The following is a 26,552-nucleotide window of genomic DNA, read 5'->3' as shown; positions in this document are numbered from 1 at the left end:
AGAAGTTTGACAAACTCACAAATTAACTATACAACAGTTTAAACTTACTTTGTTTTGGTGTTTGGAATTTGAGTTGGGATTTGAATTGTAAAAATTTTGAACGTGATATAAATAGGTATTGATGTGATGTTTTGAATGTAATTTTAATTTTTAGTATAATATAAAAAATTTAAAATAAATATTTGATTTGATATTTTTTAGGGAAAAATTTTGGATGAATAGTAAAATTTTGATAAAATCCTACAAGCGAACACAGCCTAAAAGTAGTAGTGGGGATGGAGGCTGGAGATCTAACATCATAAAAACCTAAACTGGTCCAATCTCCACTGTAAAATTAGGGCTGACAGACAATTTCGATGTTTCCACCATTCTCCTGAACTCCAACATTTCTTCTCTATCCAACATGGAGACTCGAACTTGCAGGTCTTCATCAATTCCACGCCTTTCCCTCTCCACTAACATTTGCAGTGCTGAAAGGGCTGTTCTTCCTCTGCAGCTATGGAGTTGAAGAACTCTCAGACTTGGAATGTCTCCTAAAAATATCGTAACGTCGACCACTGTACCCAGATCAAGAATTTCCAGAACAGGAAAACAGCACTTGTCTATGTCCCTAAAATCTATTTCAGTGAAGCCATAAATTCTCAGATACTTTAGAGAACGAAATGGCCATCCCAAACGATTCGAACAGCCTCCTAAAATGCAGCCATTGATTCTGAGATCTTCGAGATTAAACAAAGAGGACAACAATCCCACATCATCCGGAAAAAGCTTGATGTTGTCTAAACTCAATTTCTTGAGTGATATTGGAAAGGAGAATTGGCGCAGCAAGACACTGTTCATATCCGATCTCGTAAGAAAATATATTGTCAATGATTCGAGCCCTTTTAAACCACAGATATTCTCGAGACAGTAATCTGCATTTTCCTTGTATAGCTTGATTTTTAGCTTCTTGATGTGTTTCATCTTCCTAAGGACTTCCTTTGTGCACTTGAAATTTACTATATTCATGAAAGTCTGAAGATGTTCCATAGCATTATCTTCTTGCAATTCAATGGTTGAAGGAGGGTTAGGGTTAGGGTTAGGGTTTGGGACATAAATCTCACTGAATTCCACATGTCTCAGATGCTTCATGCTCCATATTTCAATTGGAGCTGAAACTAAACGAGTGTTGTGACAAATTATAGTCTGCAAACTCCAAAGGTTCCATATTGCTGAAGGAACAGCTCTCACAGAGGTTGAACAACATCGAATGTACTTTAGGTTGACATGTCGAAAGATATCTTCGAAAGAATTTATGTCCACATCATCTACTACACGCAGCAGCGATTTATCCGATATCTCCGGCATACCCTCGCCACGGCATATTAAAGTGCGGCGCCGTGGTGGATTTAAGGCATCATCGAATTCTTGAGAGAGATCCTCTTCATTAAAAGCAATGTAATGATTCCTTGAGACCACATAGAAACTCTCTTGTTGAGCAATTGTTAGGCATAGATCTCGGATACATTCATGAAGACAACATGCTTTAATCTTTCCGGTTAATCCCTTCCAAAGGACTAAAACAAGATTCCTATCGACGAGATCCTTTAAATAATCCTCGCCAATTTCTTCCAAACTTTTGTTATCGCGACATTGTTGAACAAAACCCTCCGCAATCCATAGCTTAATAAGTTGAGAAGCACAAATTTCATGATTTTCGGGAAAATTACCCAAATAAAGAAAGCACGGTTTCAAATGTTCGGGTAAATATTTGTAGCTCAATGACAATATGTTGGCGTAACTTTCGCAATCTTTTAAAGTTAAAGTTGGCTTTAGGTCTCTTGTCACAATCTCCCATTTGTCTTTGATCAACGGCAAATTTTTCAGAAGCCCTCCAATGACACTGATAAAGAGAGGAACCCCTTTACATTTTCGAGCAATATCTTGTCCAATATTCTCAAATCCATTAGGGCAACCTTCTATTCCAAATGTAGTTCTACAAAGCATTTTCCAACTTGTAACTTCATCAAGAAATCCCTTCTCAAGAACTGAAACGTGGAAAGAAGCTGTCATTCTTGATGGTTTAGTTATTACAATGATTAATCGACTCATATTGTTGTTATCCGGAAGGCAAAACCTTATGGAATCCCAAATTTCTAAACTCATCATGTTATCTAATATAATTAGATATGTGCGACCAAATAATCCTTGGAAAAGAAATTCTTTCAATTGGTTATCAGTCACAGAAGCATCAATGTGTTCTTGTGCTATTAGACAAGCACACATTTGCTCAAGAACATCTCGCAAGCTGCATTCTTTGCACATTGTGACCCAAATTCTGACATCAAAGTGACTCAAAACAAGATCATTTTCGTAAGTAGATTGAGCTAGTGTGGTCTTACCAATTCCGACAATCCCGGTTATTACAATGACTTGAAGTGAAGATAGCCTTGCCATGAGGTTTTCCAAGATATAATTTTGTTCGATCTCAAGTCCCACTACAGGTTTCTTCCAAGAACCTGTCATGGAGTATTGGTGTAGATGGTGATGTGCAGGATGACTTGATGAACTTGCAAGAGACCTGGAGGGCAGCAGCACCTGATCTTTGAGTCCTACACACAACTGAATTATCGATTTCATATTTTCCACAACTCTTACAAGCAACTTAATCTGTGACAGGAGATCAGATCTAGATCCTTTGAAAAATTCAGCCACTATGCAATTATCAATGGCATCCTCTGCGTTGTGAGCTGCATCTACGATCTTTCTCTCCAGATCCCATAGCTGTTGACTGTCTCCATGAAAATGGGTTTTCAAAAATTCCTGAAACAAACAACCCATTTCCCCTAGACGATCAATTTGCCACCTGTAAAAAGTTAACTGGCTGCTGCTATTCTTGATGCGCCTGACGGTATGAAGAAAAGAAAGAACAGCTGCATAAGCAGCAGCCATCCCTAACCTCTAACTGCAGTTAATTCCTACATGTTTCAGAGGAATTTAGGCATGAATCCAGGGTTGACTTTTTTTTTTTTTTTTTCTTTATTATTGGAAATCTAATCAAAGAATTAAAAAGATACATACATACACCAGGAGATCGTAATGGATGCAAGAAACGTTCTGCTGGTGATTTGCTGAATCAAATGATCAACTGAAGCACCTGTTGTAGGATTGATTATTACAGATCCCGTACGTGGTTGATGATCTCTTAGCAGTTGGGAGTTAGGAGTGGCTGATGAATATTGAAGATTTAATTTATATAGCACAAGAAACATTCTTAGTGCGATGGTGGCCCCACACTTGTTGTAAACAGATCCCAATTGTTGTTGTTTTCTGTTGTACAGTAAAATGTTTTCGAAAATAGGATGATATGAAGCCTATAGAACCTGTTTTGAGTCCTACACATAACTCAATTATTGATTTCAAGTTTTGCTCCACTTTTAGTAGTAACTGAATCTGTGAGAGGAGACCAGATCTCGATCCCTTAAAAAAATTCAGCTACTATGCAATTATCAATGGCATCTTCTGCTTTGTGGTCTGCATCTTTGATCCTTCCCTCCAAATCCCATTGTTGTTGATTGTCTCCAAGACAATAAAATGTTTTCAGAAATTCCTGTACCGAAAAACCCATGTGTTCTAGATGATCAATTGGCCATCTGTAGAAACTTTGGCATGAAGAAGAGAAAGAAACTGCCGTAATTCCTCTAATAAGAAATATTAGAAACAGAGCACACAACATAAGGTTGAAGAAGGTAAGGCAGAAGAAGCTGAGAATAGCAGACTTTGAAATGAATCTGTTTTCATTGGTCCAAAGAAGAAGAGAATACAGAGTTCATATATATATATATATATCTATATATATCTCAGACTGATCCAATCTAAAACCACCTAGAGAAAATGGAATCAAACTACTGATATCTAACAACCTAACAAACACAATCAAAGTTTATTACAGAGGTAAAGACCACTGAAATAGTGATCCCATGTACCAAGAAGCACTGCACCAATCCACCTCGTAGCCGTTGCATGGAATCCATAGAGCCGAAAGCATAACTCTATCGGTAGAGGTCGAAGTGGCGGAGCATGGAGATGACAACATAATCGTGGATATAAATAAATACGACAATAAAATATGAAAAAACATATATGGAATATAACGGGTATGGATGTACCGGGAGAACATTTGATTCTCATACCATGTTGAAATATGAAACTGAAATTCTCTCTTTTAATCATAAGAATATATGCATATCTATAATGATATACAAATAGTCTAAATAAGATAAGAATCTTACAAATCTCTTATATAAAACAAATATCATAAATATAATATATATAAATATTTTTACATTTATCTATAATATCTGTATGATGATATAAACAAACTGAATTATGAAGAAATCTACATTGATTGCAAATGTAATTATTCGGTATAGTATCCCGAATATATCGAACAAAACCATATTTTCTATCGAACTTTTTGATATGGCGAAGGTATATATATAACGGTATTATACACCAAAATTTTTGATACAATATTGACATATACTGTTTATATAGAAATTTTTTACACAATGTCGTTTATGGTAAAGAGATGGAATAAGCACAAGACAGACAAAGTCCACATCGAATATAATTATTGAAAACTCGAACGCTCAAACTTATTCTATTTCCCCATTATAAAACAATTAAATAAACCTAAAATTCATCGTCTCCTCCTCTCAAGGGGAAATCACTCATCAATATATCAGAAGTTATGGAATCATTCACTAAAAAAAAAAAAAGTTAGAAATTTAGTTACAAAAGAATTTTGTAGCAAAATGTAATGAATTTATAGCAAGAATATTTTTGCGAACAAATTCATTTAATCACTTATACCGCGTTAGTAAAGGTCTTTGGCAATATATATGACTTTCGTAAAAAAAAAAAAAAGAAAAAGTTTTTTGCAATGAAAATTAAGAAAAAAGATATAGTTACAAAAGTTAAAATTGATAACAAAGAGTTTTAAAAACAAAATATGTATGGATTTTTTAGCAAAATAATTTTAGCTATCAAAAATAATTTTGTAGCTAAAACCTTTTGGCTATGAAAATAGAATTTTTTAGCAAAGAAATTTTAGCTACAAAATTAATTTTGTAGTGCATACTTTATTTTTAGCATGAAATCAATTTTTATTGTTAAATGACACGTTTTAACTACAAATATATTTCATAATTAAAAATATGATTGCTAATCAAATATATATATATATATATATTTTGTGATTCCAGTCTGCAACAGCAGAAGAAAACGCAATAGAGGTTGTCTCGTGTAAGCTGCATGCACAAAAATAGAGCCTCATATGGCAAAAATAAATTCGATCCTACCTAAGATAGACAACTACAACCGAAAATGAGGGTATTAGGGTTAGAAGATATTTTTAGTTTATTTATTTTTAATGTAATTTTTAATTATATATTAATAATTAAATTATTTAATAAAAATATTATCGATATGGCATAACACCGAAATATCAACATTCCAGAAATAAATTCTAATATTGTACTTACTTTTTTGACACAATACCAATACTATACTGAGAATTTTGATATGCCAAAATTTTTCGGTACAAAAGTCAGTATTTTCGGTAAATTTCTCCATTCTCATATATAACATTAGCATATGGCCTATTATGTCGAGCTTTTACCCATATTTGCACTTACCCATATTTGCACTAAGTGCCCGCTAACATCTATTTCTTTAACTATTCGTCTATATGGTGATCTTTTCTTTAAAATGATATTTTCAAATTTAAATGGATCAAACATAGTTCGATCACTATTTTGGACTACATTGTTTTGTTGAACACAATTGTCTCACCATTAATTATTTTCATATTATTTGTTTTCCATATGCTAGAGACGGTCCGTCTCGAGATACCTAGGGATTCGATGCGCTCTTAAAAAATCTTGACCCGTACTACTTTTCCACTTTTATCGTGCTCTAACAGAAATTGGGCCACCCGTATTTTTGTCTCTATTGAAAGATTTGTTTTGTTACTTCCTTTGGGTCCATAGTAGGTGTAAAAACTACTTTGGATATGAGTTCGATTGCTTCAAGGTTGTTGTTTTGGTGGGTAAATGAGTATTAAATATGAAAAAATTACAAAAAAATATTCCTCATATATATATCTCATTATCACTTTTTTTTCTATATTTAAATATATTTTATATATTTGCAAAAATCGTTATTTATGTTCTTTAGCCGCGCATGACGTTCACACCACGCGTAGCTACGCGCGGCCAAAGGATATAAATGACGACTTTTATAAATATATTGAACATAATTTACCAACGAAATAAATACGAGACAAAAGTGATAATGAAATATATATGTGAGATATTTTTTGCAATTTTCCCTACTAAATATTGTTATCCTCACGTATTTATAGATGTACTATAATTAATGATTTAGTTGGATTTAGGGGGCAATTTTTTAGTGGCCAATATGATGAGAAATATTTTTGTGGAGAAATGGAGGGATAGAATTAGAGCCAAATGAAAGTTTGAATAAATTTGGAATGAGCTCTGTGTTTTTATGGTAGACAATATACATCTCTTATATAGAAAGCATGATGAAAATCTAATTGACTAATACAAATAATGATATTTACTTTCATTGGATTCAGATACATACATAAAGTGTATAAATTTTATTTTATAGTTGTTAAAATATATTTATAAGCAATATATTATATTTATGGTAGTTATCTTATTTAAGAGATTCATGGGATTCTTGTCTTATTTAGACGATTTGTATATCACTATAAATATGTGTGTATTCTTATGATTGAAATAGAGAATTTCAGTTTTATATTATAACATCGTATCGGAGCCAAATTTTCTCCGTGTACCTCCATAACCCGTTATATTCCGTATATATTTTTATATTTTATTAATGTATTTGCTTCTATCTTCGATCATGTTGTTATTTTCATGTTGTCTCCGCTTCTACTACTCTACTAACAGAGTCTACTTTCGACTATAAAGCCGTTGAGAGACATGTTTTCGACTCTAACTCTATTGGAAGCGAGGGAGTCCTGTTTCCGACTCTAGCTCTATTGTGAGCGAGTGAGTCCTGTTTTCGACTCTAGCTCTATAGAGTGAGCGAGTCCTATTTCCGGCTCTAGTTCCATTGTGAGCGAGCGAGTCCTGTTTCCAACTCTAACGGTGTTAAGAGTTCTGCTTCTGACTCTGATCCAGTGGACGACTACATCACTCTCAGTCAATCTTGGCGAATTCAAATTCGTACGTGGAAGATCTCGGTTGTATCTTTTTCGGTCACTTCTGACAAACTCAAGTTTGTTCGATCATATCTTGAGTTTGAGGAGGGGTGTTAAAATATATTTAGAAGCAATATATTATATTTACGGTAATTATCTTATTTAAGATATTCGTGAGATTCTTATCTTATTTAGACGATTTGTATATCACTATAAATATGTGCGTATTTTTATGATTGAAATAGAGAATTTCAGTTTTATATTCTAACAATACTAAACTATTATAAACATCAATAGTTAACGATGATGTTCATGGATCTGTTAAATACTGATCAAACTAACAATGATTTTTTAATATTCGTAGGTCAATCAATCAATGAAGGGTTAACATAATGATTAAGTTAGAAATTTCTTCGAATCCAATGGGTAGGATATAAAAAAATGTATCAATAAATACTTCTAAAAGACAAAAGAAGAGTTGACGAATAATTAGATATGTCAATGGAGGGACCATTGTAAGTGCTACAGTGGAAGATGTTCCATTGTTTTCGAAATATCCATCTAGATTTAATGAAGTTTAATGTATAAATAATTGCGAGTTCTTTATAAAAATTTAAGTATCATTTTTATATCAATAAAGCATCCAACATTTGATCTAAACATTCATTTCAACATTTTTTTTTAGTTTCTAAATTTGTTGTTCGTATCACACAATTTTTCGAGGCTTGTTACAGAATAAATCGAACAATATATGTGTATATTATAAAAATACATATCTACATAAATCTCAAATTTATTTATTTATTTATTTTTTACATAAACCCTTGACAACATATCATAATATCTCATATAATATATAATAGAATATGTAATAGCACAAATATAATCTGTCTAAAGTATAAACAGAGAGTATGAATTGTCGTCCCGACTAATGCAAAATTTTTATTTCTTATATTTATAAATGATTAGTTAAATATATGAAGGCAAAATGTCATGAATGTTAATACATTTTTTGGAAAAGTGTAACATATAATTTAATACAAAATAGTCTTTTTCTATCTAATATTATTATTATTATTATGATGATTTGATATATATAAATATACATATATATAGAAAGTTGATACACAAATAATTCACCTCTAAATGTCTGATAATTTTTAAAGTAACAAAATAACGATTTCACAAATTTTAATTTATTATAGTATTTAATTTCATTTGATAAAGTATATTTATAAATTATATATTACATATGTATAAAATACAAAAAATATAATTTATATTATATAAAATATGTGGAAAATGCCTAATAAAAAAAATTGAAAGCAGGATAAAATTTTCTCAACAACATAAGAGGCATCTACGATACATCACATAAATTACATCAAAATATATTTTCAATAAAAATGTATTTTTTGCAAAATCTGTTTGAAAATCCCACAAATAATCATCTTGATTCATGCAAAAAAAATTAAATAAAAATCAGTAAACAAAACCATTTTACTTCTGCTTTCCCTTACTCCTACCTTACCCCAGCTCTTTCACAAGTAACTATATCCTTTTTTCACTATTTTTATGACTTACCTTTCTCAAGATTTTGTAGCATATAGGAATATGGGAGATGGAATCGATTATTAGAATATAATTTGAAGCGGAGACGTCGACAAAAGTGGACAACAACAGTGTATAGCGGAGGGCTAGAAGAAGGGCTTGCGGGCAGGGAAAAAGACGCCGTAAAAATTTCGTGAAATAAAATAAATTGTAAATGATCGAGAATATTAGTATTTACATATATTTATATTGCACACTAATGGTGTTGATGTTTACGCCCTAAGACAAACCTATTTGATTGAAAAAGTTGAGAGTATTTATGCATTATACATATTAAAAGTCGGTATAATTTGTACATTTAATGTGAAAGCATGAATAAATTAATTTATACAACAATATATCATGCCTTTACTAGACAACACATTCCGTAATAAAAGACATGTATGACTTTGTCCGTGAACTTATGCCTGAAAGATCATGAGTTGAAAATATTTTTATCAATATTTTTTCAGTTAATTTATCGCACAATATTTTCTCAGTGTGACTTTCTGAATTAGCATGATTTGCAGGTTATTGCATTCAATTTAGGAATTTACTCGTCATGAAAAGTTATAAATACAATAAATATTATTAATTATGAATTAACCTTATTAAAACTACTCAATATTATATCCAATTATCTTAATCTTAATCTATAATTATTTTATTTTTATTAATACACTTCTTAATTACTTATTAATTATACTTTACCTAAATTCTCGTATCTACAGTAATAGACACATATTATCTAGGACGGAGGAAGTATATATTTTTAATGGGAATGCGCGGTGATAAATAACGTTAATTTTAGTTTGAAATTACAACCAAATACACCCTACATGCATGATCTATATACACTAAATATCATACGAAACAAAAAAGAAGATTTGATAGTTAATGTTATTGGATCGGTCCACTTGCTAAGTATATATTTTTTCATTTTGTGTTGTTCAAACACAACATATATTTTTTAGTATGTATGAACCTCATTGGATATTACAAATACTATCACATTATAGGGATAAATTTCATGCAAAAAGTAAATATTTGCTTTTGAAAAAGACAAAAGGAGTGTAAATAATAATCACTGAAATCATACCAAAAAAACAAATGTATATTTATAAGTATATTTTATTTAATTTATCTTTTTTTCTTTTGTCACATATATATATATATACTGGAAACAAAATATCATAATTTTTTAAATTCCATATATATTTAAAAATTTCAAATCTAATCAAAATTTATTCGTTCAAGCATGTGCACAACACTAGATCATTCTTAACAAGTTAGCAAGAGATTTTTTTTTTTTTTTTTTTTTTTAAATTTATTTCATTACAGTCTATCAGATATTATAAATCTCTACCTCTAATGAAGAATTCAGAAAAATAAACGATTCAATTAATTCAAATTGCGGCGCGTACCTCAATCCTATGTTCTCTTCTATCCTTCTCTCCATCGAACTCCACAATTTCTATGCATTCTTCGGTGTAAGTCATTGCTGAATCTTCATCACGGAGCCATCCCTGAATCTTCATCCGTATTATCGTACCTGTTGGAGTGGATGCTCAGTTCAAGAACTGTGAATTCATCGTGATCAAGGCCAAAAAGTCGAGCATAAATAGCATCTCGATTCCTCGCGTGCTCCAAAATTTATGCAGAAGGTTGAGTCATAGACTTGCTGTCTTTCTTCTCCAAATTTGCATATTCAGCTGAACAAATAGATATGATTATGTGACCGTCTGTCTCTGTGATAAACCATAATTTTCAATTTTAGGTTTTTCTTCAACTTACAAAAAAAGTTTAATTGTATCTTAAAGTTCAAATTATTAGGTGAGATTGTTATTTAGAATAATTAATCACTGGCAACCAAAAAAACATGAGCACACAACTCAATCATTACCTTCTTAGTCTACCTCGACATCGCTACCGAATAAAGTGTAGTACATCTACAAAAGGGAAATGCAATTTTCAGATATGGCGATTATTGTAGTTTCTGAAATGGAATCAGTATATCTTCAAGATCGATATACTTACCATCTCCCTCGAAACATCATGGTTCCTGTCTGCGCATCTTTCATTTAGAGCTTCTTGATGTTCAGGCTGCAAACCATTGAAAGGGCATTGGTACCATCACTATCAAATATGAAATAAAAAATTTAGGAATTAATGCATTTTTAGTGAAGAAGTCGTTTCAATTCATGCGGGCCATGTTGGTGAAATCATAAATGTCTTTCTTTCTATCCATATAATTTGTTACTTAGATCGAGCATGAGAACAAACACTTACAACAGATCGCATTCTCCTGCTGCTGGTCCAGTTTTCTTCGAAAGTATACTCGAATCACTTCTGAAGTGATTCTTCTTCTCTCCAATCTCCGTCGCCCACGGTGGAATTGTTACCACCTCCGGTGCTATCTCCGATGGAGAAACTCTGTCAATCCTTCGTGCAAGATTCAGTCTCTCAGTATTTACTGCAGTGTCTCCCCCATTCCTCCCCACCATCGATGGAGAATTCATCCTCTCGGCTCTTATTGCAGTAGCTCCGTCGTTCACCGGCACCATCGAAGCAGAGTTTGACTCAGCAGCTGCCATCGCATTATTATGCACACTTTGATTCTCAATAACTGCACTCAATTCGGATATGGAGTATTATGATAATTTCAATACAAATTGTTATGCTTCCATTATATATATCGAAAAATTGTTCATAACCATCATGTGATTTTGAAAGAAGCCATTCTCCCTTGTATTACGAAACCGTATGAAACTCTCTCGTCTTTTATAAAATATGCACATAATTTATTTTTAGGCTTTATGTGCAATATTTCATCAAGTACAAAAGAATTTTGTACAAATTTTAGAAAATTTTATGCAATATTTTCTTAAACACAGAATTTCATTAAATTTCTAGATCATATTGGAGAATTGGGCAAAATTTTCTAACTATCTAAAAGCGGATTTTATAAATAATTTTGATTATAGATACGTGTATGTATAAAGACATTGCTTTCATAATGAATGATAAAAAAATTTAAAAAAAAAAAACAAAAAATAGACACTTTAGATCATATATAGTGTTAAGAAGGGATCCGAACTTCCAACCTAAAACCAATCGGTAATAGGTGGAGTGGCTCTTCACCCTTATATAGTAGAAAAGTTCTCACATATTTACCAATTTGAGACAATATTCAATACTCCCCCCTCGAAATAATAATCTCGAAAATCCAAACCGGATCAACACCCAATATGGGGACCATGGCTCTGATATCATGTTAAGAAGGGATTCAAACTTTCAACCTAAAATCAAATTGGTGGTAGGTGGAGTGGTCATTCATCCTTATATAGTAGAGGAGTTCTCACATATTTACTAATAGTAGGACAATATTCAACATATATGATACATTATTGTGGATTAGCTTTAAAATAAATTAATACTAAGATAAATACAATAGATGATATGTTTGTATTTGATAGTTAGAAATCGCATGCGTTTATATTCATATCATATGCGATAATTGGGTGATTTTGATTGGATTCTACATAATTTATATGCAAATTGTTTATTTGCTGTGTGCAGAGGGCAAATATTAAATTTGGCATAATTGGCAAAAAAAATAAAATAAAATAAAATAAATTAAAGACCCAAAAGCCCATCTACAAAATAATTAGGGCAAACATTAAATAAAATGAGGGATCACACGTTTCAAAAGAGAGGACGGCTAGGGCAGAAACGCACAGGAGCAGGAGACTGATAGATCCATAGATCGCGCAGGAGCAAATCGACAGAGAAGATTTCCCCTCCCACTATGACTTCATCTTTCTCTCTTGTTCTTTGTTATTTAATTATGGAGTAGATACTTTTCTGGTTTGAGGGGTGATAATGTTTTGGTTCTTTTGTTTTGGAGATTCTTGATTTTCTTTATAAAAGTTCTTTTTGATTATCAATATTTGTCTAATTCTGATAATAGCGTTTATTATTGTTAGATTGATTGAATATTTTGGTACCGATATTTAAATTAGTCTGATAATCTAAAGTCAATTCAAGTAGGATATCCGTAATTGTATTCGCACTTGAATAGGTGACAACCGAGTTGAATAGTTCCTTCCCGGGGGTTAGACAATCAAATCTAATTGCTTCTCTTAGATAGTAATTGTTTTGAATTGGGTTTTTCTAGATTGGAATGCGGTTAGGCAATATTCTTATGGGCACACCTAGGTTTATTTGCTTAATTAGGGATAGTTAACGGTCGTACCTTAATTACCTACACCGCAAGGAAAAATTGGTTGTCAGAGCTTTTTGATAACTATAACCAATTTATTGATACTTTAATAAGAATTAATTTAATTGAATTAATGATAGAACACAAGTGCCATAACTGCATCATCCCTTGAGCCAGACATCCCCTTGATAGTCAGTTCCCCTTTAATTTAATTGCTTTGTTATTTTATTTTAATTAGATAATAAAAGAAAAATCCCCCTTTATTTATTGCATTAGAACACGAAAGAGTGAATCACACAATCCCTGTGGAGACGATCCCTTCCCCTATATTACATTAAACTATGATCACGGAGTAGGTGAAATATTTGATTGACCGCGCGACAGGTCAATTTTTGGCGCCGTTGCCGGGGATTGGCGCTTTGTTTTACTCTTTTGTATTATTTTAATTTATCCTCTTGTTTATGCCCCGTTCTTCTCGTACAGGTGAACTGATATTTAATCTTGAGATCGAGAAGGTTGAGCGAAAGCTACGAAAGGAAGCCAAGCAACGAAAAGCTGCTCAGGTTGCGAAGCTGGCAGAATCTTTAAACTACCTCAAAATCTCTAGCTTTAGCGACTCTGAAAGTGATCAAGAGACTGTCATGGCTGAAGATACCCGCACTTTAAGGGAGTTAGCTGCTCCCGACTTGGCGCAGCAGCCCTTATGCATTAACTTTCCAACTCTGAATAACACTATTGCTTTTGAACTGAAATCTGGATTAATTCATTTATTGCCTTCTTTTCATGGACTTGCAGGTGAAGAACCTCACAAACACTTGCAAGAGTTCGACGTGGTGTGCTCCAGCATGAAACCACCAGGTGTTACTGATGAACAGATCAAACTCAGAGCCTTCCCATTCTCACTCAAAGATGCTGCAAAGGATTGGCTCTACTATCTCCCACCTGGAAGCATCGACACGTGGAACGACATGAAAAAGAAATTTTTGGAGAAGTACTTTCCAGCTTCCAGAGCTGCGATCCTGAGGAAGGAGATATGTGGTATCAAACAACAATCAGGTGAAAGGCTCCATGAATATTGGGAGCGATTTAATAAGCTTATCATTAAATGTCCACAACATCAAATTCCCCCTCAACTATTGATTCAATATTTTTATGATGGTTTATTATTCATGGACAGGAACATCATCGACGCTGCAAGTGGTGGAGCTCTAGTAAATAAGACGCCGGCACAAGCTTGGGATCTTATTTCGAGGATGGCTGAAAACACGCAGCAATTTGGTTCAAGGGATGTTGGACAGATGAGCGGAAACAACAGTGACCATGCCATCCAATCGATGCAACAACAACTTTCTGAGTTGACGAGCTTCGTTCGCAAGATGGTCGTGGAAAAATCCAACCCGAGTGTCCAAGTCAAGGTGTGTGGAATATGCACGAGTGCAGGACACCCTACAGATGCATGTCCGACCCTCCAAGAAGAATGTGCAGTGGATGTGAACACTGCAAACTACGGTATGAATAGACCTTCAGCGTACAATCCATACTCCAACACCTACAATCCAGGCTGGAGAGATCATCCGAACTTGCGTTATGGAAACGCACAGCAGGGTAATGCTCATCAACCATTTGGAGCTATGCAGCAGATGCAACAACCTCGTTTCTATGAAAAACAGCCGCCTCAAGCACCCACAAGCAACTCCAGTCCATCTTTGGAAGACTTGGTGAAGTCTATGGCTACCAGTACCATGCAATTCCAGCAATAGATGAAGTCAACTGTCGACAAATTACAAGGTCAGATCAATCAAGTGTCAGAGGAGGTGAAACAACTACGTGAAAGAGGAAAGTGGCCTGCTCAGCCTGAGCCAAATCCAGCAAATGTCAGCGCCATCACTATCTGCAGAGATACGATGATTGAATGTTCCTCCCGGCCTAATCCAAGGAATACGAGTGCTATAACTCTTCGTAGTGGAAAGGAATTGGAAGGTCCACCTCTTATCTCAAGGGAACAGAATGAGGATCAGATTGAGATGGAGATTGAAAAAGAAGCTGAACTTCACGAAAAGGTACTTCCTGACTCTGTTCCTCCTACTGAAACTAAATCAGCTCCTTTTCCTGACAGGTTGAAGAAACCACAAAAGGCAAACAAACGAAAAGAGATGATGGAAATATTCAAGAAGGTAGAACTTAATATCCCGCTCCTGGAGGCTATCAACCAAATCCCCAAGTACGCAAAGTTTTTGAAAGAACTGTGCACTAACAAAAGGAAATTGCGAGGGGACGAGCATATTATAGCGGGTGAGAATGTTTCTGCTGTTATCAAGAGAAAGGTACCACCTAAAACAGGTGATCCAGGTATGTTTTCTATCCCTTGTAAGATTGGAAAAACTGAGATAACTAAGGCTATGCTAGATCTAGGAGCTGCTATTAATGTCATGCCTCGATCAATATACGACTCTTTAAATCTAGGGCCTTTAAAAGAAACAGGAATTATTATTCAACTTGCTGATCGAACCCATGCTTATCCAGATGGTATGATAGAAGATGTATTAGTTCAAGTGAATGAATTGATTTTTCCTGTTGATTTCATATTCTGGATATGCATGATGCACACTGCTCTAATCCACCGCCTCTTTTGTTAGGAAGACCTTTTATGTGCACTGCAGGAACAAAGATAGATGTTAAAAAGGGCACACTCAGCTTGGAATTTGATGGAGAAGAATTTCATTTCAATATTTTTAATCCCATCAAATGTCCTGTTGAATCTGAATCGTTATATGCAATTAATGTTATTAATTCTGTGGTGCAGGAAACTTGTGAGGTTGGTAATAAGAATAAACGAAGAACTTTGTTGACAAAACAGTTAGAGAAAAGACCAACTTGAGAGAGTAAGAAAAGAAAAAAGATTGTCGAAAAGTAGAGATGGATTCCCAAGGGATCACCATTGCTGGCAGCAAAAAAATATCATAAGGAGAATCAAAATTCTAAACCGAAGAAAAAGTGTGTGGCCAATAGACATCGCTTCAAATTATACCATGAGGGACCCTCACTTGATCCTATAAAGTTGGCACCCGTTGCCAATTTCGATGTTCAGAATTGATGCGAGGCGAAGTCTAGCTCAAAGACTATAAAGAAAAGCGCTTTTTGGGAGACAACCCAAAATCATTTAATTGCTTTCTTTAATTTTATTTATTTTTATTATTTAATTGCTAATAACACTTTTGATAGTTTTGTTTGGTTTAGTCGCCACCTCCAACCTCCGGCGCCGTCGACTTCTTCCTTCCCTACTCAGTCATCACCGATCACCACATCCGCTCCTCTAAATGGCTTGCGTTGGTTAGTTGTTTTCGCAGGACTCAGGAGAACTTCAAGCCTCCCTAAAAATCACGATCAAATGAAGAGGTGTTAACAAAGCTCCCAACTACTACACCCCCTATGGACTCCAAGGAAGTTCCTCTCTTCTTTTATTGCTTTCTTTACATTGAGGACAATGCATACTTTAGGTGTGGGGAGAGTTATGCAAATTTTTGGGCAAAATTTTCAATTTTGTTTTGCTACTTTTTATACCTGATTTGCTGTCCTTTCGCGTGTTTTTGAGATTTGTCTGAAGTGAGTCAAAGGTGGTTTGTGTGATAGGTTTGTCTAGCATGACTAATGAGATTTGATTGGTGATATATTGAGTCAAGTCGACGTTTGAACCCTGTGAGAATTTGAGCCTATGTTCCAAAGTTACAGTAGAAAATAAATTGCATATATTCAAGCTTTTGGAAAAAAATTTTCATGTGTGATTTGTAGTGCTCAATTAGATGACCTAGAACTTGAGTGATTATGCATGTTGAACTTGCAACTATCGGGTTTTGCGTTTTGAAAATGATAAGGGCATTAGGTAACCCATTAAGCCTTTCTTTATTACCCAGCACAATATATTCCCCTAGTTAGCCCATTTGAGCCTTCTTAGCCTATTTTTTTCTTTTATAGTAAACTGTTTTTTTAGCCTCATACCCTTCTTTCGATTGAGCCTTCTCCGATTTGAACTCTATGTTAGAAACAATTACTTTAAGTCCATGTTGTGATGCACTTTATTTCTTCGGCACTAGTTAGAAACGAACTTTGGTACGAATAAGTCATAGTATGAAGGAATAACTGTGGGTAGTGTAGGTATATATATATAGGCAAAAGCCAAAAATCAAAAATCAAAAATCAAAAAAATCAAAAAAAAAAAATAATTCAAAAAATCAAAAAATCAAAAAAAAAATAAAAAATCAATCAAAAAAAAATAAAAAAAAAAACGAAAAAAAATAATAATAAAAAAAAAATAATTATCTTAATAAAGTATTTTCATTATTAAAGTTTGGGTGGTGAATAGAGTAAGGATTTGATTATTTATGCCGATTTGTTCTTCATGTGCTAGCATCGTGTTCTTATTGTGTTTTTTTTCTGACATATTTTAGCCCTTATATATCCTTTTTCCTAACCTGACGATAAGCCCCGTTACAACCCTTATTGGAATACCCTTTGATTCTTTATGCTAGATTCGAATATTTTAAGCAAGGGAGATTTGATTTTTACTCAAGCCTATAGAATAATCTTTTGTTGCACTACCTGAGTGTTGATCCAATTATACACTTAATTCTTTCAGAGAGCATGTGAGAATACACTTTATCTTGTGAGGTTGACTTGGCTTGATGTATTAAAATTCGAATTGAATTGGTTGTGTTGGACCCTCTTGTCATACCGAGTTGCCTGCGATTTCTTTGGCTTATTTCGAATTTATGCTTAAGGGCAAGCATGATCTAGGTGTGGGGAGAATTGATAGTTAGAAATCGCATGCGTTTTATATTCATATCATATGCGATAATTGGGTGATTTTGATTGGATTCTACCTAATTTATATGCAAATTGTTTATTTGCTGTGTGCAGAGGGCAAATATTAAATTTGGCATAATTGGCAAAAAAAATAAAATAAAATAAAATAAATTAAAGACCCAAAAGCCCATCTACAAAATAATTAGGGCAAACATTAAATAAAATGAGGGATCACACGTTTCAAAAGAGAGGACGGCTAGGGCAGAAACGCACAGGAGCATGAGACTGATAGATCCATAGATCGCGCAGGAGCAAATCGACAGAGAAGATTTCCCCTCCCACTATGACTTCATCTTTCTCTCTTGTTCTTTGTTATTTAATTATGGAGTAGATACTTTTCTGGTTTGAGGGGTGATAATGTTTTGGTTCTTTTGTTTTGGAGATTCTTGATTTTCTTTATAAAAGTTCTTTTTGATTATCAATATTTGTCTAATTCTGATAATAGCGTTTATTATTGTTAGATTGATTGAATATTTTGGTACCGATATTTAAATTAGTCTGATAATCTAAAGTCAATTCAAGTAGAATATCCGTAATTGTATTCGCACTTGAATAGGTGACAACCGAGTTGAATCGTTCCTTCCCGGGGGTTAGACAATCAAATCTAATTGCTTCTCTTAGATAGTAATTGTTTTGAATTGGGTTTTTCTAGATTGGAATGCGGTTAGGCAATATTCTTATGGGCACACCTAGGTTTATTTGCTTAATTAGGGGTAGTTAACGGTTGTACCTTAATTACCTACACCGCAAGGAAAAATTGGTTGTCAGAGTTTGTTGATAACTATAACCAATTTATTGATACTTTAATAAGAATTAATTTAATTGAATTAATGATAGAACACAAGTGCCATAACTGCATCATCCCTTGAGCCAGACATCCCCTTGATAGTCAGTTCCCCTTTAATTTAATTGCTTTGTTATTTTATTTTAATTAGATAATAAAAGAAAAATCCCCCTTTATTTATTGCATTAGAACACGAAAGAGTGAATCACACAATCCCTGTGGAGACGATCCCTTCCCCTATATTACATTAAACTGTGATCACGGAGTAGGTGAAATATTTGATTGACCGCGCGACAGGTCAGTATTTTATGGTTGAATTTTGAAATTAAAATAATTTTATTATGCATTAACTTACTATAAATAAATGAAAATATATGGATTGTGCATATCATATATAGATAAATAACTATTTTCACCTTTGACATCAAAGGACTGAAGTTTACATTTACTTGCATATCATGTGTAAGCAATCAAAATGGCTTACAATACATCTCCATTTACATGGAAAATAAAGCATTTTGAAAAAGTTTCAAAAATATCTTCCAACTTTATGATGATTATTTGAGGATTTACAGTAACATAACATATAATGCAAAATCAAGAAAGAATATACTTGATAGAAATAAAGTAATGCAACTTATGCTAATGCTTTAAAAATGTTATAGATACCTTTATTTTTAAAATTTGTGACCGAATTGTTCTCCTATTTTGTTGTGGTATTCGACCACTAGGAGCAACTAGAATCGATCGATCTTCTCTATGAGCAGCACTTGTGGCTAAGACTTTTCTCTTTCCTTTTTTACTATTTAATTGATGGTTATCCTACAAAAAATAAGGCATATAAGATTAATTAGAATTTAAAAGCTTTAAAAAGAATACTGGAAGTTTTACGATAACGCGAATATAAGATTAGTAAAAAAGAATAATATTTTTTTACAAAAGTTAATCTCTTGAATTATTATTATTATCACCATCTGATGACTCGGTACATTTAGAAAAAAAAAAAAAAAAATCTTACCCTATTGTCAAGAGAGGATTAAGGGTTATAAATTACAGTGTCCTTTCGAAAATTGCCAAAAAGAAAATCTCAAATATCATATTTATAAAAATAAAAACTCATTAAATCTTTACTAGCTTTCCATAATCTCATTGGTTATAAATAAACAATTCTTTCACCGTTCTAATTTTAATTTGTCAATTGATTTGAGTTTTTTGTCAAAAACTTTGAATATATCAAAAGAACACCGATTATACCAAACAACTTGATATATATATATATATAAATATATATATATATATGAGTTTCTCATTTAATTTTAGTCATTGAAGTGAATTTTTCAAACTTGAGCATCGAAAGAATCTCAAGCAAATATATAATAACTAGATCTAGTCTGACTAAAAGCATAAGTAGACGAAAATAATGTCAATAATGTACCAAGAGATAGAGAGAGAAAAAGAGATTTGAAGAATAAAATCACACGAAAATTTTATGGGTTGTTTGTTTTGTGAAAACAAATCAACGTATTTCCTCCAAAAAAATTAATATGTTATATAAACTAATTATTTTTATATTACCTACACAAATTCCTATATCTTATATATAAAAAATATCTTTTCAAATCATTTCACAAAACAAACAAACGCTTTGACTCTCCATAAAAAGCATAGAATTTCAAATTTTTTTAAATTTTAATTGGTTAAGTTAAAATCTAAATTTAAGAAACTTGTGCAAGACAATTTTTATATAGATGAAAAATGACAATATCTCATAATCAAAGATGTACAGTAAAAACAATGATATAGAGAGATTTAGATTGTTATATAAAAATTCAATTACTATGATTTTTCAAAGAAAATGGTCCGAAAAATTGCAAAAAATATCCCCATGTATACTCCATTATTACTTTTGTTCTATATTTATTTTGCTGGAAAAATATATCCCATATATTTTGCGAAAGTTGTTATTTCTATTTTTTGGCCACACGTAGCCATACGTGATCGCGCGTGGTGTGAACATCGCGCACGGCCAAAGTACAGAAATAGCGACTTTTGCAAATATATAGGATATATTTTTCCAGAGAGATAAATACATGACAAAAGTGATAGTAAGGTATACATAGGAAATATATTTTGCAATTTTCTGAAAAATGGTCTATTAACACTATCTAAGAAGTTTTAAATAGAAATTGGTATAAAAGAACTCTTACAATTTTGTAAAAAAATGGATGAAAGACAAAAAAGTGTTGTGTTATCTTTTACCTTAAATCTTGCTTCAAGAAAACGGCAGAAAAAAAATAACTTTCACAATTCATATTTAAAGTGTATTGAAAGAATAAAAAATGTATGAAAAAATAAAATTTGGTCAAACTGAAACTATAAATAAATAAAAAGATGTACATTGTATTAAAAAAAAAAAGGGAAGAAAAGACGACATATATTAAAGTATATAAAAAAAGAAACATCACCTTGAATTTAGAATTGATTCTCTAAAAAATTATTTAGAACGTTTAAATGTCTTGATTTTCTAGTGCTCAAATCTCGAAGAACAATATTTTATGAATTGGTTGATATATGACAAAATCCACCGACCTCACATACCGAGAAATTTAATTCACTATATGAAATTTTCTATTATTACCCTCACCTACCATCTAACGAGAAGATTTTCATTATATAGAAATTCTATCATTAGCCTCAATATTGTTCAAAGCAAATACACCATCAACAATATTCTAAAAAAATTGAAAACTATTTTTTTTTTTTTTTTTTTTGTCTCATAACTAACCCCCTTATCATTTTAGTCCTACAACTGAAGTTTGTATAGAAATCATCCGTAAGTAATTTTTTTTCACAATTTATCCTCCGATTCCGGAGATGCACATGTGGCAGTCTGGCACACCAAAGCACACGTGTCCGATAGGTAGGCGCCATCTAGTAGACACATGGAATTTTTGTTTTTAGTCCCACAGATGATCCTCTTATCGTTTGTCTTAAATTGACTTTATTTTTGCGTCTATCTAACGGATACGTGTGCTTCGATGTGGTAGGCGGGTGCTACGTGCGTATTTTCAGGCTGCAGGACTAATTGTGGAAAAAAGAATTTACTTATGGGAAGATTTTTATAAATATTTCATAAGTTATGGAACTAAAATGATAAATAGTTAGTTATTATACTAAAAAAAAAAAATCATTTAACAAATTGAATAGAAATAAATGTACAAAAAAAAATTTATTCAAAAAAAATACACGAAAGACAACAATTTTTCTTATTTACTTAGACTTTCATATTTGATTCGAGAAAACAATAGAAATGGAATATATATCATGTCTCAATTATAGTTTAATCTTAGAATTGATTTGAGTTTTTAAAAAATCGAGTGTATATTAAAAAAACTAGATCTATTTGAACCAAATGTAAAAATAAATGAATAACAACATAACAATGTTCCAAATTTTGGACAAATGACATCAAAGTGTTGTATTTTTTTATTTTTTTTTCTACCTACAAAGTTCTACAATTGAATGTTGTTTAATATTACCAACTAATTTGAGTGTTTTCAAATGTATATATATATATATAGAGAGAGAGAGGGGGGGGGGGGAGGGGAGTAGAATAAAAATGCATTTTATCTACTTAAATCTAGAATTAAGAAACATGGGCAATCCTTCGAGAAAAAAAATACTATGCTTTCCTCAATCTTCAAATTTCCGTCAAGTAAAATGTGCAAAAATAAAATACTCATTTTACAATTGAATTTAATTTTCATTTGTCGTAGAATTTTACAAAAAATAAAAATAAAAATGAAATAAAACGATATGAAAGTCAATATAATTTGTAACCCACTTTCATTTCAATTGAATCTACCTTTGAAGTCGCCAATAAGTAATGTATTTCACTGATATTCTTTAACCAAATAATAAAGATTAAAAAAAATAATAGAAAGTAAAATTTTATAAGGTTAACCCTAATTAAACTCATATTAGACCATCCCAACAAAACCCTAATCTCAATTCATTATAAGACTTTTCAACCCAACATTGTTTTATCAATAGATTTGGGTTTTTTTAATTCACATGTGTCAAAAGAACTTTTAATGTATCAAAAAGTTAGATCTCCTTAAATAAAAATAAAATAAAATAAAATAAAAACTAGATCTAACGAATTGAAAGTAAAATTGAATGAATAGAAAAATTCACAACTTAGTTATCAAATGAGAGGGAAAAAAAAACGGAATATGTATGAAATTAGATTGAAAAAGAAACATTACCTTAAATTTAGAATGTCTCGAAGAACTAAATCTAAGTGAATCGGAAGTAGGAATAAATGAATAGAAACATCCGCAATTTATTGGTAGGAAGGTGGAGGGATACATGAAAATAGATTGAAAATAAAGAAAAGAAACAATCACCTTAACTTTAGATCGACTCTTCAAAACATGTGTTGAATGTTGAAATTTTTGAATTATTTCGACTGCTCAAACCTATATTTAAGAAACTTGCAGGAGCTTATTTATATAGTAAAAGAAAAACAATATTACACGACAAATAGACCTTAATCTACTCAGACCGTTACTGGGCTCCAAGTGGAAAAAAAAAAAAAAAAAAAATGCTAAAATAAACTTGAGTCCATATTTATTTATTTAAATATATGAAAAGAGTCTTCGACCTTTAAAAGTGGATCAAAAAAATAGTGCAAATCAAATGTGATTCACAACTATATGGCTCGTCAACATACCCATGCCCTAGCCATGATATTATGTCACATAATTTATATAAATTGTATATAAACACAATCAATTTTGTGTTTAACTGTCAATGTGGGGATAGTTGGTTTATAATTTTAACAAATTATCCCATAGTGACTCTTAATTAACAGGCCATAATTATATTTATAAAGCCCAAATTTCCTTAGCCCAACACCTATATATATATATATATATATAAATATATATTAATCCAAACTAATAATTCAATTTAATGTGGTTTGTAGTGGCCGTTAATATTTCTATTCATCGATTAATCGATTTCAAAAATTTTAAATTTAATTTTTAAACAAAATCTAGCAATTATTATTGAAATTGACTTTCCAACATCAAAATATTGACAAGAAATTTAGATCATTATATAGTAATCCCATTAGTATGGTCAATTATCAAAGCAAAAGTACAGTAAAAAATTAGATTAATTGTTGTATTTTCTTCGACCATAAAATTTGGTTAAAAATTACTGAGGAAATGGAATAAATTACATAATTCAAATATAGTTTAATTTTGAGAATTAATTGAGATTTTCAACCCTTGGGTGTAGCAAATGGCATCGAGTCGTATTGAAAAATAAGATTTAATCAAATATATATATATATATATAATATAAATTAATAATCCGCTACATCTTGTTTAAATATATATATATATATATCAATTAATATTTAAATTGATTATCCATCCAACATCAAACAAGAAATTTAGATCAGTATTTGAAAGAGTCGTAACAACTTTAAATACTAATTACTTGAAACCAACGGCGTATAAACATAACTTAAAATAAAACTAAACAAAACTTATTATTATTATTATTATTACATCTGTTTCATAACAATGCTTTGATTAGTGACATGGTATTTTAAAAAATATATCACATACGCCACAATAAATTTCTTCTTCGCCCTCCAACACATTTTATTGTATTCATCTTAATATGTGGTTTCTATGGTTTAGCATCGGTGTTTTCACCTATTTCAACTAAGCTTTTTCCACTTGCAGCAAGCTTTGACTTTTCTCTCACATACTTTGTTGGCATATTCAAAATTGCCAAACCCTTTTGTTTCTATTTTTGGCATATGAGCAAGTTGCAGGATGTTGTTGCAGGTTCTGTTTGATACCATTTCGGGAAACCTGCCAACTGCAGAGTTGACCGAGTTACAGCTTTTGGATGCATCTTGTGTGTTCTACACTCAATGGAATAGGACAAATGAATATGCATTGGACAGAGGACGTGCAGGAGAAGCTGCATGTATTGTCCTCTCATACTGGATGGCATTAAATGACCTTGAACACACTGCCCCAAAAGTTGTCACAGTCAACTTTTGTCTTTTGTGTAATGTGTATATATTTGATATGGATGTTTGTTTGTATTCGTGGGTGAGCAACCAGAACTTAGAGAAGTATTCTCTCCACCTGTTAGAGTGTTGAGAGAGCTCATCCATGGAGGATTGAAGACGAGAAGAAGGATTCTTGGAGTCGAAGCCGAAGAAGATATTCATCCGGTAAACAACCTTATTCTTAGCTTGGTCGCTGGCCTGCTGGAGTTGTTGCGGTAGAGTAACAGCCAGTCCATGAGAGTTTGTAAAACTAAATGGAGCTTGGGTAGAAGATAGGTTGGGTAGTTCGGTTTGGTGTCTTATATGGTGTAAACCAAGTGTTTGGTTTAGTTAAGACTCCTGGATTGGAATCCCCCAGACGTAGGTTGGAAAACCGAACTGGGTAAACAAACTTGGTGTGTTGTTTTTTCTTTTTGCACATATTCAGCCATCGATTCGTGCATGAACACACACCTCTGTTATAACCGCGAGACAACTACGTTGTAAAGCTGTGTTTACGTCGAACGTTTCACAGTTCCGCTGTGCAAGGTACTCGGAGGCGTTGGACCTCTTTCGCGCCCCTCTCCGCGACTTCCAACATCTGGTATCAGAGCAGCGTGCTCAATACCCCGAGTAGATCTGTCCGTGGTTCAAGATGAGTCGTGAAGTAATCTCGTCTATTCGTCCACCTGTGTTCGATGGGAACAACTACACCTACTGGAAAAACAGGATGGAGGCCTATCTGTTAACTCTTGGTGATGAAACTTGGGAAGCTGTAGAGCTTGGCTGGACTCCTCCAACCAAAGTTGTGCCTGGAGAAACTCAGAACGACCCCCCAACTATCGTTCTAAAGTCAAAAAATGAGTGGACACCTGAAGAAAAAATTGCTGCTGGTGGAAATGCCAAAGCCGTAAATGCCATATTTGCTTCTGTCGATGAAGTTCAGTTTCGTGTCATCTCAAACTACAAGAAAGCAAAAGATGCATGGAGAGCCTTGGAAAATGCATTCGAAGGGACTGCTGAAGTTAAAGAAACAAAACTCCAAAGGGTAGAAAGTATGTTCGAAGCCCTGAAAATGACTGATGATGAAACGATGTCTGAGTTCTACACTCGATTCAAAGATGTGGTAAATCAAGCATATGCTCTTGGCTTAGTATATGATGAACAAAGGCTGGTTCGAAAGATGCTGAGAAGTGTGAACAAAAAGTTCAAAATCAAAGTCTCTACTCTTGAGGATAAGAAGAAAACCAAGAACATGAATCTTGAAACATTGAATGGTATTTTCATGAATTGGGAGATGAATCATATTGAAGAAGAAAGTTCAAAAGGGATTGCTCTTACTGCCGAAGATCTGGAGCTTGTCGGATCTGATGAAGAAATGTCTCTGCTGTCCAAGAAGTTGTCTCGAATGATAAGTGAAAAGCGTGCTCGAAAATACCACAATTCTGGAAACAGAGGTCACTATGGTGGTAAAACAACTGGAGAACAACGAAAGTATCCAGAACACAAAAGTTTTGGTTACAACAAAGAAAAGGGAGCTTATGATAAAAGCTACAAGAAGAAGTTCAACACTACTTCTAGGCCAGAAAACTCAAGTGATCCGAAATGCTTTGCATGTGGCGGAGTTGGTCATGTGAAAGTGGAATGTGCTACATTCAAGAAGAAAGGTAAGCATGCATTTCAAGCTACCTGGAGTGATGAAGAAGGCGGTCAAGAATCTGAAGATGAAAGAGATAATGAAAGCGTTGTTGCTTTTGTTGCCAAAGAAGGAGAATCTAGC

The 26,552-nt window shown here is 32.8% G+C and overlaps 2 protein-coding genes, 1 non-coding gene and 1 pseudogene across 3 annotated transcripts; 1 reads left to right on the top strand and 3 right to left on the bottom strand.

Moving 5' to 3' along the window:
• Window positions 1–259: 259 nt before the first annotated feature.
• LOC127250235 (putative late blight resistance protein homolog R1A-10) lies at window positions 260–3,188 on the bottom strand. The gene is made up of 2 exons (XM_051273405.1): window positions 3,061–3,188; window positions 260–2,957 (listed from the first exon to the last, which is right to left on the bottom strand). Exon 2 carries the CDS (start codon window positions 2,929–2,931, stop codon window positions 307–309), a length of 2,625 nt encoding a protein of 874 aa, XP_051129362.1. The 5' UTR covers window positions 2,932–2,957; window positions 3,061–3,188; the 3' UTR covers window positions 260–306.
• A 7,472-nt stretch (window positions 3,189–10,660) lies between these two features.
• LOC127250930 (uncharacterized) lies at window positions 10,661–19,411 on the bottom strand. The gene is made up of 4 exons (XM_051274418.1): window positions 19,363–19,411; window positions 11,117–11,453; window positions 10,865–10,930; window positions 10,661–10,776 (listed from the first exon to the last, which is right to left on the bottom strand). Exons 2-3 carry the CDS (start codon window positions 11,419–11,421, stop codon window positions 10,909–10,911), a joined length of 327 nt encoding a protein of 108 aa, XP_051130375.1. The 5' UTR covers window positions 11,422–11,453; window positions 19,363–19,411; the 3' UTR covers window positions 10,661–10,776; window positions 10,865–10,908.
• On the top strand, window positions 13,511–25,409 carry LOC127248162 (uncharacterized; annotated as a pseudogene).
• On the bottom strand, window positions 14,066–14,172 carry LOC127251249 (small nucleolar RNA R71). The gene has a single exon (XR_007838860.1). It is a non-coding gene; the product is annotated as a small nucleolar RNA R71 (small nucleolar RNA).
• Window positions 25,410–26,552: the final 1,143 nt, after the last annotated feature.

This window comes from Andrographis paniculata, unplaced genomic scaffold (assembly GCF_009805555.1).
Source record: "Andrographis paniculata isolate CXL003 unplaced genomic scaffold, ASM980555v1 Contig11END, whole genome shotgun sequence".
In the NCBI taxonomy this organism is placed as follows: domain Eukaryota; kingdom Viridiplantae; phylum Streptophyta; class Magnoliopsida; order Lamiales; family Acanthaceae; genus Andrographis; species Andrographis paniculata.
Note: the sequence above shows the minus strand (reverse complement) of the source record. Positions and strands in the feature narration are given on the sequence as shown.